This window comes from Aspergillus foveolatus (genome assembly GCF_047715535.1).
Source record: "Aspergillus foveolatus strain CBS 279.81 unplaced genomic scaffold BDW70scaffold_4, whole genome shotgun sequence".
Lineage (NCBI taxonomy): Eukaryota > Fungi > Ascomycota > Eurotiomycetes > Eurotiales > Aspergillaceae > Aspergillus > Aspergillus foveolatus.
In genome coordinates, this window is record NW_027396068.1 from 90248 (window position 1) to 109223 (window position 18976).

At 48.9% G+C, this 18976-nt stretch overlaps 5 protein-coding genes across 5 annotated transcripts; 3 read left to right on the forward strand and 2 right to left on the reverse strand.

Annotated features, from left to right (window-relative positions):
• Positions 1-50: 50 nt before the first annotated feature.
• BDW70DRAFT_147325 (uncharacterized protein) lies at positions 51-1581 on the forward strand (the record flags this gene model as incomplete). Its single annotated transcript, XM_073738695.1, has 5 exons — positions 51-476; positions 597-677; positions 736-1115; positions 1198-1283; positions 1340-1581. 5 exons carry the CDS (start codon positions 51-53, stop codon positions 1579-1581), a joined length of 1215 nt encoding a protein of 404 aa, XP_073599828.1.
• A 2491-nt stretch (positions 1582-4072) lies between these two features.
• BDW70DRAFT_147326 (uncharacterized protein) lies at positions 4073-5465 on the forward strand (the record flags this gene model as incomplete). Its single annotated transcript, XM_073738696.1, has 6 exons — positions 4073-4151; positions 4192-4268; positions 4317-4449; positions 4676-4907; positions 4977-5316; positions 5397-5465. The coding sequence occupies 6 exons, from the start codon at positions 4073-4075 to the stop codon at positions 5463-5465; spliced, it is 930 nt and encodes a 309-aa protein (XP_073599829.1).
• A 525-nt stretch (positions 5466-5990) lies between these two features.
• BDW70DRAFT_147327 (uncharacterized protein) lies at positions 5991-7120 on the forward strand (the record flags this gene model as incomplete). The annotated part of the gene is made up of 5 exons (XM_073738697.1): positions 5991-6094; positions 6191-6273; positions 6330-6600; positions 6683-6942; positions 7044-7120. 5 exons carry the CDS (start codon positions 5991-5993, stop codon positions 7118-7120), a joined length of 795 nt encoding a protein of 264 aa, XP_073599830.1.
• A 2680-nt stretch (positions 7121-9800) lies between these two features.
• Positions 9801-10998, reverse strand: BDW70DRAFT_81352 (uncharacterized protein). The gene is made up of 2 exons (XM_073744921.1): positions 10558-10998; positions 9801-10384 (listed from the first exon to the last, which is right to left on the reverse strand). The coding sequence occupies exons 1-2, from the start codon at positions 10817-10819 to the stop codon at positions 10107-10109; spliced, it is 540 nt and encodes a 179-aa protein (XP_073599831.1). The 5' UTR covers positions 10820-10998; the 3' UTR covers positions 9801-10106.
• A 4251-nt stretch (positions 10999-15249) lies between these two features.
• BDW70DRAFT_169440 (uncharacterized protein) lies at positions 15250-18367 on the reverse strand (the record flags this gene model as incomplete). The annotated part of the gene is made up of 3 exons (XM_073742681.1): positions 15250-15330; positions 15519-16435; positions 16546-18367. 3 exons carry the CDS (start codon positions 18365-18367, stop codon positions 15250-15252), a joined length of 2820 nt encoding a protein of 939 aa, XP_073599832.1.
• Positions 18368-18976: the final 609 nt, after the last annotated feature.

Below are 18976 nucleotides of genomic sequence, written 5' to 3' on the forward strand. Positions count from 1 at the left end.
GAGAAGAAAATGGCATCCGTATCAGCAAGCCTCTTGGACACTCTACCGCAATGTGCGGTCAGTATAGTGCCTTCCCTCTGGTACCTCCAAAGCTCATACTCTCACAGGCGGCGTGCGTTTCCACGGCGCTGAGGGCTAGCAGTTGCGATATGGGAGACACAGCCTGTCTCTGCACCACTCCAACTGCCATCGAGTCCGCATTAGGATGCTACAGTTTACAGTGTACTGTCAAAGAGGCACTCTGTAAGATGGCCTGCCCGGCATATCCCCGCTTCCCTCTGCTGACAAGCGCAGCCTCGACGAACATGACCCGGTCGACGTGCGGAGTGCCTGAAGAGAGCGAGGCGAACCTGACGCCAGCCCTTGCTGGATCTTTGGGCATGCTGGCACTGGTCATGGTAGGATTACGCATTGGATGGCGGACAGCAACGAAGAAGACGTTTGGATGGGATGATGGGTTTATACTTCTGGCCATGGTATGCACTCCAACCTTCCATGAACGGACTCGAGCTGAACAGTCCAGGCCTGTGCTATACCGCTGAACTGCATGGCCTTTCCCAGTATGTGCTCTCCATTGCCTCCCTTAAGTCTCACAGCCTGACGGTGCAGTGAAATACCACGGCCTCGGAACAAACCTGTGGACGATCCCGTTCGACAGCATAACCGCCCAGCTTAAGGTTGGCAACGCCTCCCCCTTCTTATTCCAACCGACGTTCTTTTAATGACATGAATCAGTACCTTCTCATTGCAGAGGTCTTCTACATGCCCGCCGAAGCCTTCACGCAGCTCTCCTTCCTGGCCTTCTACCAGCGCATCTTCCCGCCAAAATACAAATATCCAATCTACACCTTGTCTGCAATCTCAGTATGCTTTGGCATCTCCAACACGCTCATCATGATTTTCCAGTGTACACCCGTCTCATTCTTCTGGAACTCATGGACGGGTGAAGTATCAGGCACCTGCATCGACATCAGCACATATTCGTGGTACCGCGCAGCCATGCAGATCTGCATGGACGTGAGCATCATCAGTCTTCCAATCTGGCCGCTCTCGAGGCTGGCCCTTAGTACGAGGAAGAAGGCGATGGTCCTGGTGATGTTCTCTACTGGGTTTCTGTACGTGCTTCCACTCCATTCCGCCCCGGTCCCTTCACCTTCGTCCGCAGCCTTTCGGGCCCACGTCCACCAATTACTACAGACCTAATGAAAAGACCAGGATCACGATCGTCAGCTGTCTCCGTCTCCAGTCTCTGATCAAATTCTCAAAATCGCCAAATACCAGCAGTAAGATCAAGCCTCGCCAGCAGTAGACAGGGCGATGGAGCTAATGCTCGTTTTAGTGGACAACAACCCGGCCATCTACTGGAGCATGGTTGAATGTGATGTCGCAATCATCTGCGCCTGCATGCCCTGTCTCCCCCCGCTGCTGAAGCCGATTTTTCCCAGATGCTTCGCGACAACCCAGCAAAGTGATCCCGAGGAAGAGCGAACTCCGCAGCCGGTGCGTCTGAATCAGATCATGAAGAAGGACGAGTTTAGTGTGCTTTCGAGCAGTGCGTCGGGGGATAGGTTGGTGGCATGAATGAGAAATGGATGTGATAGTGTTGTGGTTTTGGAGTGGGATAGTGCGGATGGAACAATACTTCGGTCTCTAATGCATGTGGCGCAAGCAGAGATACATCTAGAGGTTAAATCAATGCAAAGTTGCAGATGGGTAACCCAAATTAATGCCAACCGCTAAATGGCCTCTAGATGCTGCCTACTTGCCAGATCTGAGTGCTTTCTTTGGTTTGCCCAATATTCCTTGCGAACGTACCTTGACTCGTTGGCCTGGGAAGCCTATGCTTGTTTTGCCGTCCAACAAGGAGGAATGACCCAATTGCCCAATTTGCTGGTGTTTCTAAGCCTTTTGCGGTCTACATGTCATACACTCTACTGCGCACTTCTTTCAACCGTCCAAGAGTACTGCCCGCATCCATTAGAAGACGCAAAGTAGCCACAGCCTCCCCTTCGCTAACTAGTTTACTTCAGGCCGATGTTAGGTGCTACGGTGCGCTGGCTATCTTGCTATGGAGTAAAAGCCCTTGCGCATAATCAGACCTGAACGCTATTACCCTCGTGCTTGGGGCGATTGGATCAGCCTCGGTGAAACAAAGGATGCGTTGATCATTGATATCTAGCAACATCTTTTTTCAGATAGATCGTTACTCCAAAGTGCAATGTGCTAGATTTACTTTCACATCTTGCAGCTTTATGAGCAGGTCCATCATTCCCTCTGAGGTATCGTGTAGTAGATACTTGCTCTGGAGAGTGATCTTCGGAAGTTTGTAGTATGCTCGACATTATGGGACCTTGTACCATTGTCTAACATGGAAATAATCCACTGAAGCAGATCTCTTGGCCCTGGGACCAAAAGCCGAATTTCGTTCAGTTTTGTTGGTTTCGACTGGAAGGCTAACCCGTGCGTAGCCTGTCGCTTGAGTTTCCACATGCACCCGTTTCTGGCAATTCGTTAAATGATATGGAGATCAAAAGAAAAAGCAGACTGTTAAAATGCCTACAATGGGTTTAAAAGTCATTGCACAGGGGCGACGGCCAGACCGATTCTATATTTGAGGGCCCAGCGTGACCCTTCTCGCGTGATATCAAACCCCCTCCTCAAAGGTGCCTAGATTGGGTTCTTGGCTTACCCCGGAGGTCCGCCGGCATACTTCCCGGCAAAGCAGTGTAAAAGCTGGCCATATTGACTGCGGTGAAGACTAAAGAACATTGGGCGCGATACTGAAACAGCGCATAGGATATGCAGCCTGAGACCACCGGGGATTCGAGCAGCGTTTGCTAAGTACCCAATGATGTTCAATCCCATGATGTTTGATTCTCCGTAAGTACATACTGCCGTTCTACCACTTTATGAACGGGTTAGTAGCCCCTTGGGGAGTGTAGACTTTGTGATTTGACTTGTACTGGGCGCTTTCGAAGCCGCCTGCATGGGTTGCATGGATGGAAGAGCGGGGCGACGTTCTGTCTGCCTTCACGCAGTCAACACTTGAACCTTGGATTTGACTTGGAGTTCAGGCAGACCCTCAAGTAAGCTGTGTACAATTACCATATGTTTTGTACTGCTTTTGTGTCAAGTACCGGCACAGCTGACCTGTGCTGCAGGGCCACCGGCTACATGAGAGGCTGTCTTCTGACAGGATACTTGATGTGAAGTGTACGCACTGGATAGAGTGGAAGAAAGAAAATAGAGCTGTCTCAATGATATTTCTCAAAATGTAACATTTACCTAGCTCTGAGCTGGCAGATACTGGATTGTTACAAGTCGCATGCATGGCATCTCAGGAGGAAATCCAAGCGTGGAAGGTAGATGCACTACAATCAATAGAACACACGCATATATTTAGGTTTCTAACAAACAAGACTGGAAGCCAATGCATCGCTCAAGCTGGAGAGTGCGGATTGTTCGGATCTGCCATTGCTTCTTTGTGCAGTGTAACCCAGCACTCCTCAGGGCCCGCGGATAATATCCGCTGAATGGTAGATCTGATGAGGAGGGCAATACCCATGCTCTTCACCAAAATCACTGCGTGGGCTCGACAAAGCCTTGGGCCATCTCATTTTGAATACGCGTATTGCAAGAAAGAGATTTGAAAGACAGCTGGTAAAGGGCAATCTACTAACATTCTAACCGAGATGGGCTCTGGAAGACGAGCAGAGGTTTGCCAGTCTTGCCGCAAGCAACAAAGCTACACAGTCAAAAGAGCCAAAGACTGACATGATGCGGGGAATCATGTAAGACTGTTTGTTTTCCCCGCAACTTGAAGTGTTCGTAAGACCCTTCATGTAAGGATCAGACTGTGCGACAGCAAGTACCAACAAGTTGGAATATTATAGTGATTCGAGACGCGGCAGAAGAGAAGTAGCAGTGACCTGCATCTACCGAATCGAGTATCCCTGTAGGATATCCAATGCCCACTTTAAAAAGGGGAAACAACTCGCTTCCTCAGTTGTATCCTTTGATGGTCTGATAGCCATAAAGCCGTCACTGAAGAGAATATACCTACACTCACAAAATGGAAGAGGCCCGCGTCAATCTGCTCGAGTATCTCCGGTCAAAGACTCAGGTTGACCTCGACACCTTCGATATAACAGGTATGATGGGAGACTATCCTGAGACTTTTATTAAGTCAAGCCGGGAGGCTGATCCACAACCCCAAACCAAAAGCCGTCGGACAGTTCGGCCAATGTGTAGACTGCACTTCTAACCAGGTATTTCGTTCCCCCAACGACTAGGGCATAATTTAAAACTGGAAATAGTACGAATACTATACCGAGCTGGCGAAGCCTAGCAGGAGAGACATACTGCAAAAGACAATCGAGATTACTGCGGGCCTCCACGATCAGTTCTCGGAGGTTACCTTTGATGAACTAGGTGTGGAAGTCGGGGTAAGTTCTCTTACGATTACGTTTTTCCCTATCCCATGAGGTTAACGATGCTGTGTCACGGCCAGGCGGTCCTCCTTGCAGGAGAAATGGTCTCAGCTTTCACCGGGAATCTCCATCTCATGGTCAATCCGAATTACGCTTACTCCAGGGAGAAGGTTGTCGAGGCCGCAAAGAGCACGCTCTCCCCCATCTCTCTATACCCAGCTCTCTATCTGACAGAGCCTAAACAGGATTCTATCGTCTCTTCGACCTCATCAACCCTTCCTTCCCCAGCTCCCGTCTCGTGATCAAAGTCCCTGCGACTTGGGAAGGACTCCAGGCATGCCGTGACCTGCAAGCTTTCAAGATCAAAACGCTGGGAACTACACTCTTCTCCATGGAGCAGGCCGTACTAGCTGGAGAGGCAGGCTGCGTATCCATTTCGCCATTTGTGCACAGTCTCAGGATCTTGGTTGATCCCGAGTAAGCAGCCACCAATGCAACTTCTTGCATTTATACCGTTGTGAGTACTGTACTCACTGCATGTAACAGATACAAAGACCCTAATCCTGTGTACACCCTAAGCGCCCAAGCGCAGCACTGGTACAGGCGGCAGTCGCTGCCGACAAAGGTCAAATCATGCGCCACAGTGGGCGTGGATGAACTCCTGGAACTTGCGGGGATCGATGCGCTCACCATCGTCCCTGACGACCTTAGAGCACTACAGTCGGCCGATCGGGATGCGAATCAGGTTTCTAAATTGTCAATCGTTGAGAATGGAGCTCAAAGTGACGGCAAGATCGAACATGTTTCGTATATTGATGACGAAGAGAAGTATCGGGCCGACTTTGAGAAGGCAGATGAGGGGAGAGCAAAGGCGAAAACGGCCGAGGTACGTTATCAACCACAGATGGGCTTATTATAGAACTCGTCGATAGAAATCGTCAGGGCAGAAAGCTGATCGGGCGTCAGGCAATTGACATCTTCTGCGGCTTTCAGGCCAAGGCTGAAGATGTCATCCGGAAGGCGAAGGGTCAGTGAAGATAAACAGGAGATATAGTCAAGGTTATTCCACAAAATGGGACAGTCGTCACTCGTGGGTTGTTGAAGGGGTAATTATTCTCGGCCGTCTGCTGTGATTGAATCTATCTGCTCAAATCTAATAATCGAGAATGAAGTTTGCCTACTGGTTTTCTACTACAGAGTTCATACCCAATAACCCAGTAGTATATTAACATTGTTGCATACCTCAAGGTCATCCTGTATGACTGTGGTCTTTCATCTCCTCCAGATTCGTTAGCAACTCTAATCCAGAAAAGTTATGGTCGGGCCCCCTTGTGCCTACCTTTAGTAAATAAGGTATCATCGAGCTGAGCGGAACCCTGGATATATGTGGCACCGCACATAAGCTGAGATGGTAGACTTGCAGACAGTTGTCAATGCCACTGTAGCCTGCTATTGGAACGCCCCTGCTCGCTCCGTTTTGGCTGAAATGCCCCTATAAGAAGGATCTCTCGTATGCAGGCCAGGGCAGCAACTTTGAGCACGTCCAGCTACACCCCCGAAATGCGACTCCAGCACATACTGAGACTAGTTCAGTCTGCCTTGACCGTCTCGCCGAGTAGTTTCGACGACGGTCTTCGCCAAGATGTCCGGTATCTCTTCAGCTTGTGAGTTTAAGGCCGATCAGCAGCATGGATAGTTGACCTATGGAGTCAATGTCATGCTTTGTATACCGGTTACTGATCAAGACTGTTTCCTACCAGCGGCGACTCCTACACTACCACAAGCTTCAATGCCTCCTCCATCCAGCCCTCACCAGAGAACCCTATGGGGAATCCACCGCTTGGTACGATACATGATGCTGTCCATTCATTGGAAAGACAAGACAAATTAACCCGACAGGTTCCGGCACGGCCGCAGACTCGATCAACTGGGTTGGCTATCTGGCAACAGAGTACAACGATACCACAGTGTTGAGCTACAATCATGCAGTGTATGGTGCGACAGTCAATAACACCCTTGTTCCAGGCGTGCCCCGCGATCTAGCCTACCAGGTGTCTCACGTCTTCGAACCTCACTACTGTCTTCCTGCCGGGTCGGAGACTGAGGCCGAGGCAGGGGAAAGCTGGACACCAGAAGCGGCCCTGTTCACCGTCTGGATCGGAATCAACGAGTGAGTGCGCTGCTGCAACTCCGGGCCTGAAGGTGATGACTGGAAGTATCGTACTTATGTTTCGTTCCTTGGTCTTGAACAGCATCTACTCCCTCTCGCAGCGCACCGCCCCGTTCAAGGACATTCCCAGCATTTTGCAAAGCTACTTCGATCTCGTCGACCAATTACATGACTGCGGCGCCAGAGACTTCCTCATATTCAACGTTCCACCCTGTGACCGCAGCCCGAAGATCCTGGCGCTCGAGCCGTCAGAGATCCGGCTTTACGGCGCTGTGACCAAGGAGTTTAATCGCCAGCTTTTGAATGCCGTGGAGCAATGGCAATTGGCTAATCCTGATGTGAGTGCAGGCTACGTTTCTAACATCTTCTCTTCTATCCTCTTCTCTTTGCTTCTTCTTCTTCTTTTTGTTTTCTCAGAAATCCGCTCCCTGAACTTGGCAGAGGTTTGACGATGACTGTTTCTGTTCTAGTCCACAATGGCTACTTACGATGCCTGGTCATTCTTCACCCAGATCCTTGACAGTCCGCAGGGATATGGATTCGTGGACAGCAAGTGCATAGGGGCCAAGAAAAGATGTGTCTGGTGGGATGATTTCCACCCAGTCTCGGCCTTGCATCGGCTTCTCGCTACTGATATTGGGAAGTTTTTGGGATGGCGGGATGAATGATTGTGCGAGGCTGCTATTTCCTGCTTTATATGATTTTATTAACTATAACTGCGTCAAGCAGCGTCTGTATATGTCGTAGGGGGGATCTAGGTCGCCTCCAACTTCCCTTATGACTCCGCCGTCCACCCTTCCAGGCATGGCTTCCAATGTTGCAATCGAAAGAGAATAACGATACACCGTGATTCAGTCATAGATACCCCAGTCATAGAAGTCGGCTTGTCGCAAGCTTGGACACCTATCCAAACTTCGCGCAGTAGGCATAATCGATAAAAATACTTTATTGGCCGCGAACGAGTACCTCTGTCGACACAAGGAGAGACTGAGGACGCTCAAGCATGCCTGATCGTGTAGCTGGATAGAGATTCGCCCGGGGGCTCAAGAAACCCGGAGAGCTGAAAGTCTGTACGACATTCAATTTCTCTGAGCCCGAACCCCAAGATTGTAGTTTGCAGCGAGATATGCTCTTATTCGTTGCCTTCTGCACATTCTTCCATCAGACTGGTCGATTCTGGACATCTAAGGTTCCGGCCATCGCCGGCTTGGGATGCTGCTCATCTAGTGGTCTTACTCTCAACCGCAGCTAGTTGGTGTAACGATCTGTATCAGGAAGCCAGGCACTTGCTTGCATGTATTTGATCTTTAATAAGAGCGGAAGCTATCTCCTGGTGGCCACAGAGTTTTGTAGTAACGGTATAAATGCCATACCCCATACCTATATAATTTTACTGTTGAAGCATAACAAACATAAAGACCATAGAGTGTGGACAACAGAGCTTCCCGTCCGCTCAGACGTACTGAAGCCACACTCATCAACGCGGATAACAGTGGAACGAGCCCTTGAGTGTGTTGCTACTTCTAGAGGTGATGAATACTAAGTCAAGAGTGCATACAAGCGAGACGGTCGCCAAAACAAAGTAAGGATATCACCCACTTGAGCGAGTGGGGCTGAGAAGGGTGAGAAAAATGAGCAGGATCTGGACATAAGTGGTACGACATTTTGTTCAAGATTACTTTAGCTATCCGGAGGCTATCGAGAGCATTCCATTGGCGGCACTCGGCAGGTACGAAGATATATGGTCATTGACGGAATTAGCGTGCAATGCTGAGGACGTCCACTGATTCAAGCTTCCACCTGGAAAGAAAGCGATTGTCAGAACAATGAATGCAGACCTCAGCTTGCCCTCAAACTATTCTAGAATTTGCATACAAAAGCCAAGATTGCAAGTCACCTTTAGCAAGTGTATGATTGGCGTACAGGATCATCGTGAACATACCTTAGGAGAAACAATATGTAAACAGCCGGAGGCAGTAAATGATTATTTATCAATAAAGCCTCAGGGGACTTATCTGATCACCCAGAGAATGTGAACCTTCTGAACTGTACGTATGGCTACCAACACACTAGCGCGGGCTGTAACTTTGTATAGGATAGGTGGTCTGTGGTTTGCTTGATCATGATCAACAAAGCCCGACAGGCTTCCGACGGTTCTGTGGAGAGACGTGGCTTTAGGAACCCATGAAGATAAACATAGTATCGCCATACAGCGTAGTTACACGAAGCCTTAGCAATTAACCTTTTGCCAATAGGTATCAAGCAATAGAAACCTTCGCGCTGCACCATGAGTTTCAGAGGCATCAGGCGGAGGAGCGTAACATACCACGGAGAAAGTGCAACACTACTGGCTGTGAAGTATCTTTTCGAAAGATATTGCTCCTCCTGGACTCTCTCTGCGCGCGCTTTTTCTCTGCAGTACGAAGTTGTTGAATGTTAAAAGCTGCCTTGATAGTGACCACATGGTTAGGACCGAGTGCCATCTCATAGCCTGCTCGAGCTCGCTCAAACATCTCCTCTGCTTCCTCTAACTTGCCCTGTCTTCTGTAAAGGACAGCATGCCCGTGAATTGAGTCAAGGGTGGGTAGATGATTATTGCCTAGCGTCTTCTCTTTGCCTGCCAGAGCTTGCCGATGCATTTCTTCTGACTCCTCTAGCCTGTCTTGCTCAGTGTAGATAACACCAAGGCAATGCATTGCTTGAAGGGTAGATGGATCATCTGAATTTAGTTTATTCTTACAGATTGCAAGGGCTTCATCAAACATCTCCTCTGCATCTTCTAGCATATCCTCGTTCCTGTAAAGATTATCAAGATTAAAGACTATGTCAAGGGTGGGATGCATAGTCCAGACTTGGTGCCTTCTTAAAGTCTGTAAAAGCTCGCTGATATATCTCTTTTCACACGGCTATATGATAGATCCCAAGTAGTTAAAAGCGTGCGGTCCCGATAATCCTCGAGCGGGGTTGGGCGGCATAAATCGATGCTCCATCGTTTCTCATATTCCTCAAGATAGTCCTTAAAAGTAAGAGCACTGTGCTGCAGAAACGCTCCAGCAGTGGCTAGGGCTAATGGAAGACCAGCAAGCTGTTTTGCCAAGTCTCTAGCATGAGGATCTACCATAGTAGTTAGTGAAGGGTAGTATTAATATCTATAACAGACTCATACCAGCTCTAATATTCTTCCGCTCTGATCATTTCTGCAATATCATCAGGCTGTCTTCTAGATATTTGATAGGCTGTACCAGAATTCTTTTTCCAGCAACAAGATTCGGCTGCCATGTGGCAATAAGTATAGCCCCATGAGAAACATGGGGATAACACTTCTCGATGTTGAATTTGCGAGTGTCATCATAATTATCAAAAATAAATAGCCATCAAGTATTCCTTTTGTCAGATAACCATTGACGAGCATGGACTACCACATCCTCACTTTTAAGCTTACCGGGTTGTTATATCTTGAAAATCTGTTCAGCGATTGATAAAAAAAAATGCTTTCAAGTGCGGCCTTAAGACTCCGCATTCAGCCAAAAGACTGCACCATAATTTTGATGATAAGTCTGTGACCTTACATAGGCAATAGTAAGTTGGGTTTTACCAACACCGCCCATGCTACCCAGGACTAGACGCCGTTGCTCTTGAGATTCGTCAAGGGACTGTACTGTCTGTAGAATCTGTTTAGGCTCCTTATCGCGACCAACAAAGAATTCTTTAGCAATATAAGGTGCCTGACCAAGAAAAATTCCGGCTGGTCCGCAAAACCTGAAATCTTCTTCAGGCTCGATGACTGTTATCATATATCAGCAAGAACACTATACTGTTTCGAGTGCGAACTCCAAACTGCAAGAGAAGGGAAAAAAAATTTTGCAGTTCGAGACAACAATGCATTCAAAACAAGATCAGGAACGTAATTGAGGTAGAAACAAAAAGGGAAGACAGGATTTTGTAACTTTTCCTTACCAAAATTTTGACTTTCACCAATGTATTGCTCTTCACTGCCGCTGTTAACATGATACGCCCCACCACCCGTATGGACGTAGTTGTGTTGTGGTCCTCCATTGTTTGTAAAGCTCATGACTGTTAAATCTTCCTCGGGAACAGAAGTTTCTACAGACTTCAACTCGTGAAGAATTTGTTTAAGCTCCAAATTTTGCTTGGAATCGGCAAACTTGACTGCGTCATGGTTGACAACCACTTGGACGTCTTCAGTAATTGTTTTCATAAGCTCTTCAACCTTGCTTCCTTTGCTGAGCCTTCTGATGATTGCCTAATATCGTTTCTGCCATGGATCATTTTGGTCGGGTGTAGTTTTAAAAGAGATCCTCTTTAGAGTTTTAGCTTTATTTTCGCAGACGCCAAGGGTATTCTGAAGGGCTTCAGCGACATCATCAGGTAGTGTTTCTTTCTTTGACTGAAGATGTTCAATGCATCCCTCAAGGGTGTTGCGGAGAACGGGTAGTTGACGTCCAATAACTTCGAAAGACTCGCGCAGTTTTAGATCTTTCTGGGTACTCTTAAGCTGGTTGATTGAGGCATCAAGCAGTCCGATGACTGTGTATATTCCGCCAATCACTTCCAGATTTAAAGGCAGTGATGTGTGTGATTGAACTTTAACAAGCGTAGGACGGTTGTTGTGATGGCGTTGGTTGAACGGAGAGTAGAGAGACTTAGTGATTTGAACTCTATCAGAAGTTCCAGCTGAGGTGGACTATGGTAAATATACCAGGAAGTGAGTGGCTTTGGGGGGCATTACTAGACAGACTAGGTAAGATTTTAGCGGAGTCAGTCAGCCTTGCTAGTCAACACCTAGCGGCTAATGTCATCTTTTATTTGCTGGATACCACAGGCAAGGATGAAGGCACTGCTACTGCCACAACCCAGTCACCGTTCTAATTCCATCTACTCGGTACGACGATAGATCTTCAAAATGTCTAAGCTAGTTGGCTTTCACCTGACGCCTCAACAATTTGTCTAGATAGATTTACCTACTTCTTGTGACGAGCTAGGTCCGAAATCACGATTCGAGCATTGTCCATATTGATACAGAAAAGTCATGTGACACTCATACTGTACTTTGTGTATGCGATGAGGGTCATAAGTTATCTTTTTGAAGCACGGGTCGGGCAATTTCTTAAAGCTCTGCTGATCCACCTATGCGAGCTTTGAGGTGGGTTGCCTATGCAATGAACCACTCATGGGAGGAATAATTTTTACCCAATGCAATGACCCAAATAGCCTAAACATGCCAAAATTTACCTGGCCGGGCAGGAATTTTCAAAATCATATAATATACTTCGTAGTATCAAAATAGAAAATCTCTTGGCAACCTCTTGGGTTGCCCCGCTGATCTATGGGTTATTAGAAGCCCCAGCCCATCCCAATTCTTGGCGGATTGGGGCGAGGTTGCGGGGCCGGTTAGACCAGTTTAGTCATAACCGAGATTACGTGATATAGCGGCTTGGCCACGATCACAACAAACCTCTGAGAACTTCACCCCACATTGTATCGGGCATCCATCGAGAACAGAACGATCGAAAGAGAGAGAGAATAGATAATCTAGGAGGCATTTATCCCTTAGCTACGTGCGCGTAGTCGATATAGCCCCATCCTGCCCTATTTCCCTTTGAGCACATATATGTCACGACACGATTAATAGCTGTTATGGGTCCTTGCCTATACAAGGACCTTAGACCTTAGTGACTCGGCCAAGGCCTACGTTGGTCTGAAGGTGGTGAGCCACCTGTAAAACTTCCTCCTGACAGCAATCTCTTTTTCCTTTCTCCTTTCCAGCGATTCCTTCTTGTACATACGGCTCGTCTAGATAGGAAGATCCATCTAAACACGTCCCATTACAATAGCCGACTAATAGAGCGTATACATATTTCACTTGAGCTGTCTTAGACTACAACGAAGATAACTTAATGAAGGTCTCTAGCGTGAATCAGGACGGTTAGTTCAAAGAAAATCTTAATGTTAACTATGGCAGCGGTCGACGGAAATACAAAGCATAGATGGATATGTATTATTATTTGTTTGTGGAATACGCATGTATGCTCAAGGGGAAAGGGCAGAATAAAGCTGTATCGACAATCATACGTAGCCTACCAAGGATCGGATGGCACTTCCGTATCATTATTTAACGCCACGCGGCGGATTACGTCTCCATCTGTCCTTCCAGCGCTTTCTGGTGTACGATCAAAAGAAGAGGTGGCAAGGCCACTTCTGCTTCTCCATGGAACAGGTAGCTAGATAGTCTGCTTGCTGGAATATTTACGGTACGATGCGAAGTCTCCGTGGCCGGTACAGGCAGCTATCAGCCTGCCTAGCACCCAGCGGAGAAGTCTGTGCTCACGAGAATGACTATCTTTTAGATAAGAGTCTGATATTGAAGGGCTGGTAGACCTGTGGTGTATCCCTGATACATGCTGCGCGTGTGGCCGCGCGGGTTTTCTGCTTCACCTCCCTTCGAAGATATGAGGGGAAGGGAGCAATGTCAGGGCTAGGTACTAAAGCAGCTTGGTTGGCTAGCTTATCTGCAGGTTCATTCCCTACTATCCCAGAGTTGCCGGGCACCCAGCCGACCAGCGGGTGTAGGATATGGTTTAACATCACCTATCCCTGGTAGAAATACTGTACGGGTAGGCCACTTTTGCTGCCTTGAGGGATGTTGTATTTCTGCTTTCTCAATAGAGAAAGCTCAGTAGCTAGGGAGAGCCTACAGTTCAATTACTGCGCTTCGAGGCCGCACCAAGGCTTTTCTCAGTAAGGGGTCATGGCAGGACGGTCAAGTATATCACGATGCCGGAGGTTAAGTTCCGATCCTTCTGTTCTTCGACTGGTGCGGACAGCATTGTGAATATGTTCTGTTTATTCAGGACTATGGGTACTATGGTGTGGAGACAGAAGATGGTAAAGTGGTCGGTCTGGCAGGTCAAGAGAAGCCTTATCACCATCGAGGAGTTTGCCAAAACCCTTCAGTTTGCGTCATTGCCGGGGTCAATGTATAAAATATGCACAAGAGAATATTCATTCTTATCTATCATGGGACTGTTTCTGTACCAGGACAAGTAGCACTGAGACGTAGCTGGTATGAGGACGAGAGAGGCGTCATATGGCATCGTTCCCCAAGAAACGAAAGTAGCACCGCTTTGAACATTAATCCGAGTGCCGGTGCAATTGTCCATTGATACTTACCGGCAAATATCTTGTCGGCCTAAATGCCTGGCCATCTGTCCGCATATGTTGCCTCTTCCGAGTTCTCCTTCGGCGTCGACGCATCCCATACCTGATTCTTCTACAGAACTCCCGTGTAATATTAGGCCTCAGCCGAAATGTAAATAGTAAATGATGTACTATCTTGCAGCGCCGAGAGTATGCGTTACATCAGGGTCCGCACCATCGGGAAGGAGACCATTGGGAAGGAGAAAGCAAGCCATCTCTAGTCGACTTCGCGTTGCTAGATACAGAGGAGCACGGCCATATGCACTTGTTCTTACTAGTAATCAACGTCACCTCCTAACAGAGCCAACATCCGATAAGGTGCAGGAGAGAAAACAACACCCTGAATTGGGGATGAGTTCCACCTTGTCTGGTCCAGAATCGAAGGAATCACTCGTGTAACCACTCGCCTCCCTATCCCGTGGAGTTTAAGTATAGTACATCAGCAGGCGTGTTGACATCAGCACCATAGTTATATTTAAGTTTAGCCATCATCTATAGCTACAATCTATAGTTTCTCTATTATTGCCACACGTCAACTGCGGCACAGCAGGTCAATTGATTGTCAGCTCCGTTGTCAATCAGACGCCTGCGCGCGCGGGATCGAATCTAGCTAGCGCCATCTTCAGCCAGAGAAAAGTGTGATATCAGGTATACTGGAGGTGACGAACGCCGCAACTCTGGGTGCCATGCAAGCAGGGCAGGGAGATTCTGCTCCCGTTTTCTCAAAGCGAAATGGACCCCAACTAGTCCAACTTGTTTGCTTAGCGACAATTTCCAGGGGTATATTTTGCCCCAATCCCACACTGTCCCTCTACTCCCATAGTCGGCATCTCCTATTGCTGTTCTATAAACACGCATGATAGATACGGCCTGCCTCGCGGACCGCCCTAGGGGCTGGATCTGGCCGCGTGAACGAACTGGTCGAGTGGTCGAGTAATGATCGCGCCTCGGGCCTTCCTCAGCGTCTTCTCATGGTTGCTGGCCTTCTTTATGTAGTCATCGCTCTTCAGACAGTAAGTAGATCGCCTCTACATCTTATTATGGAATCATCAGGCTATGGGATGCAAGGATGTGCGACCACCAGAAGACACTGGCTGGCCACTATAACAGTGGAAAGGCAGTGGCATTCTAGGGGATTGGTGTAGTGCCACGCTTGCAGAACTGCATATGTGATTTGTAAAGCTTACTGCAGCTTGGAACCTATCTTCAATTAAGACCTCTCACACTGTGCTGCGAATAAGGGGCTATATTCCTTCCTAACTATGTTGCTACAAGAGGGGGCTGATTGAAGAATGGTGGACCGAAAAGGAGAGATAAATAAACGGTTTCAACTACTAATGTTTCAAAATTTCGTCAGTGAAGCGCAGAGAACCGGATTTGACGGCCGCTGATTCTTAGACCTACGTATAGACATACGGGTCTGGTATATAGTCAACTGTTTATAATAATGGTCTTCTCGAGGGATGGACGCGAGTAAGAGGAACTCCCAAGGACTCTTGAATGACCGCTTCCCTTTCAAATATCAGTTGATGAGAGAACTTCAATTCCCGTACTAAGGCACCAGCACCAGCCCTCTCCAGGAAAAGGCACTACCTCTCAATTCCACGAACTACTGTTGACCTGCCAAGACGGTACCAACTACTAGCTTCCTCCTTTACTGCCCCTTAGGGTACCCGCAAAAGTTAATCTCTCCCTCGGACTGAAGACCTTGAGCGAACCGATTCAGGCGAGCCGTCTACCACGTAGTCACAGTTTGGAGTTCGTGGTCTATCTGGAGGCAAATTGTAGTTTCTCGGAGTCCCGCGCAAACCTGTCTCTCCATAACCAGAGTCAGACATGTCATACCTGTCTTGCGTCTGGTGTGAGTCGTCTATTTCTCGCGGCGGGTACCGCTGGGTGTTTGGTCTCGATGCGGGCCCCGATCCGCTAAACCTGGATTCTGTTGGAGGGTTGATATCCCCACCCAGGAATGAGCGCCTAGACGGTGTATAGGAGGTCGTTTCCCGATATGACTGTCCTTGCTCGCGGACGGATTGGCGTTGGTGAGTCACTTGACGCTCATTTTCCGACCATCTATGAAATTTAGTCGAGCCGACAAGTTGCCTTTTGTACGCCTGCCCTTCTTTATCATATCGCAATCCTTCCATCTGGGCCAGCGTCTCATCATCCACGGTTCGAGCGGCTCTCAGATACTCCTCGAATTCGGTAATGGTTTCGTGGACTTTGCGAAAATGCTCCGCGGTTAAAATGGCCGGAGCCCTGCGGCCCTTCCTGCCGTTCTCAAAGAAGGCCAGGCACATGGCAATATGAACAGCATTGCGGATCTGCCGTCCATTCCAGGGTCCTCGCTCGTGTAGCTTGTAGTGCTCGTCGAACTGCTGCAGGACAAACTCCCGAATCTCACTGTCCATCACAGTGACGTGATTCGGGCCTGCAGTAATTCCGGGGCTCAGTTTGTCATCCCGCGGTAGTCGCTGTAGGTTGCTCTCTAGGATCTTCGCTGTATCAGTGCGGTTCAGATGCGGATAGAACAGGCTGAGGTGCACACGGGACCGGAAGGCTTCGTCTAGTGCACCAACTCGGTTGGTGGTCAAGAAGAGGACGCCGCTGTAGTACTCTAGGACTCTGAGAAACACTGTGGCGGGTGTGAGGATGTCTTCATATTTACATGTCTGCATCTGCAGGACAACTGGACCACCAGCACTACCTGGCAGGATGGGTACGTACCTGAGACCAGCGCATTCCGCTCTACATCTGTCCGGTTTCTCTGAGTCAGGAAAACATCTGCTTCATCTAGGAGCAGGATGCAGCTCCACATGTTCGCGTAGCGGAAAATCGCCTTCAGTGACGTTTCCACTTCCGCGGGCCTGGTGCCCAGATCGCCGCAGGTGATCTGAAACAAGGGTTTGTCGAATTCGAGCGCCACTGCTTCCGCTGTGGCAGTCTTGCCAACGCCGGGGGCGCCATGAAGAAGGATGACGAGACCGCGGCCTTTGCCCTCGAAGATGTCGGGGAAATGAGTGGCCTCGTCTTGGTTCAAAACCTGTGCCGCTCGGTCAAAGTGGGACTTGACCGCAGCCCTAATTATCATGCGGTGGCTGTCTTTGATCTCGATCTTGTCCAGATTGGCTTTGGTCTTGAGCGTGTGCGGTCGGAATTTCTCAACATCCAGCCGCAAGAACTTCCTGTCCCGTAATGAGTACCCGTAGACTCGTCTGGGAAGCAGCGCTAGATCTTCGTTCGTCCAGTCCTCCTTTATAAAGACCCGGTCATCGATCATCCATTTGTTGTCGAGGAGATATTGCTCCCTTGCTCGCCAGTAGACCAGGTCTTCGCGCGTGAGTACCCTGCTCGGCTTCTGTGTCAGAGTCTTCTTTGCATTCATAGGCCACAGGCAGAAATCCGCGCCGTCGTTGACAGCGAGGCTTCCCTTCACTGTGGCAGGCTCACGGAGAGAGGGCCAGTCGTCCATATGTCGTCGCGCTTCCTGGGTGTCCAGAAAGACCTCGCTATCGACATACTCTGAATCCTCCGGCTTGGTCTCCGTGGGCTTTCCGTCTGACTCGGTCCTTTCGAAGAGACCGGTAATGAGCGTCCAACCTGCGTAGTAGTGGTGCAAGTTTTCGTCCGCCACGAGAGCTCGGAATGCTGTTCCCTGCTGAGCACGGTTTGACAGGAATCGCTCGTAATTTGGATGAAATTTCAAGGGGTAGAAGGGCAAAGCGGTAATGTCTTTTTCCCCGTCGAAGTAATCCATCTCCAATCTGCGCCAACAGACGGTGTATTCTTCACCATCATGATCCAGGCAGTATACGTCCGCCAGAAGACGCCCTATTTCCGAAGTCAGCCAGCCGCCGTCGTCGAAGTTGATCGGATGATCGGCTGGGATCCGGGTCAAACATCGGAAAACGGTCTGGACTGCTGATCGATCCAGCATCTTCGTCGTCATGAGCGAGGGTGCGACGTAGATTAGCTCACCCGGCTCAAGCAGCAATGAGATTTCCGCGTAAGACAATCTTCTGGTGGTTTGGGCGTCCAGCTGTCGGAGAGCGGTATGGATGGGTAGGATAGACTTTTCCACGAACTGGACGAAGCACTTCATCTGGTCAAGGGGCGATGGCGACACTGATGGAGACTGGCCTTTGGGCTCAGGCTCGCTGGGGTGGATGGAGCTAGACGCCAGCACTCCTCTCTCCATGTCAGCTAGGATTTCACGCATGTCGTCCAGATAGACTCCTAAGATGTAAAAGGGGTACATAAACACCAGGTTGTCCTCCTCATTCAGAATAGAACCGTTACCCAGCTTGCGGGTTAGACGTTCGAGATGACTGAGCACCGTTGGGGATCTTATGCGCACCCGGTGCATCTTGCGGTTTTCACCAAGCTTTTCTGGCGATTCGGCCATCAGAGGTCTGTGATTGCCGGAATATGTCTTCTTCTCGATTGCTTCTCGCCTCCTGAGTTCTTCACGAATCTCTTCCAGAAGGTTGGGCCGGCCGATGCAAACTTCAATCGTATAATCCCAGTCGTCCCCCACAGTTCGATTCATAAAGCCCTGGAAATTATAGTATCTTACCCCGAGATTTACCCTCCGGTCCTCTTTCACTTCATCTTCCGAGACTTTTGGCACATCCTGTGAGCTTTCCGTTCTCTTCTCCGTCTCTTTCTTTCCGTCATTCTCCTCCTCAGTCACCGTAGCTTCGCCTCCTTCACTCCTAGCGCTCGTGGTAGTAGACATGGATAGTGCTGTAGACTTAGGGCCCAGCTCCTGGTCAGGATGGGACCGGGAGTCCTCTTGGGGATCAGTAGAAGACATGATTAGCTCTTCTTTCTTTTTATTTTTCCTGTCTTGATTTCTATGGCAAAGGTAGTTAGGTGAGCTGCAAGACCGGAGCAGAAGAGGCTGTAAGCGAGGAAAGAAAAAAGAGACGTGGCGAAGGCTGTCGACTCAACAGCCGGACGACGCGTACTTATTACTCTTAGGAGAACTGGACTGCAGTCCTGTCAGCATTATCGAGAGTGCCAGCCGCAGCCTCAGGCGTGGAGTAACGAGGCTGAAGTAGTGGCCTGCACCTCACTGCTGTCATGAACATATCCCTGCATCAATAAATAGTCGTGGATGAGTAGAAGAGGGGCACCTTCATTGTCAGCCTAAGAC

What these genes read in the sequence shown, in the direction of transcription:
- BDW70DRAFT_81352 (XM_073744921.1), bottom strand. Translation starts at nt 10,819, where the DNA reads ATGAAAACAATTACTGAAGACGTCCAAGTGGTTGTCAACCATGACGCA. An exon ending in TGGTGAAAGTCAAAATTTTG is followed by an intron (nt 10,385 to 10,557) that starts GTAAGGAAAAGT and finishes ATATGATAACAG; the next exon opens with TCATCGAGCCTGAAGAAGAT.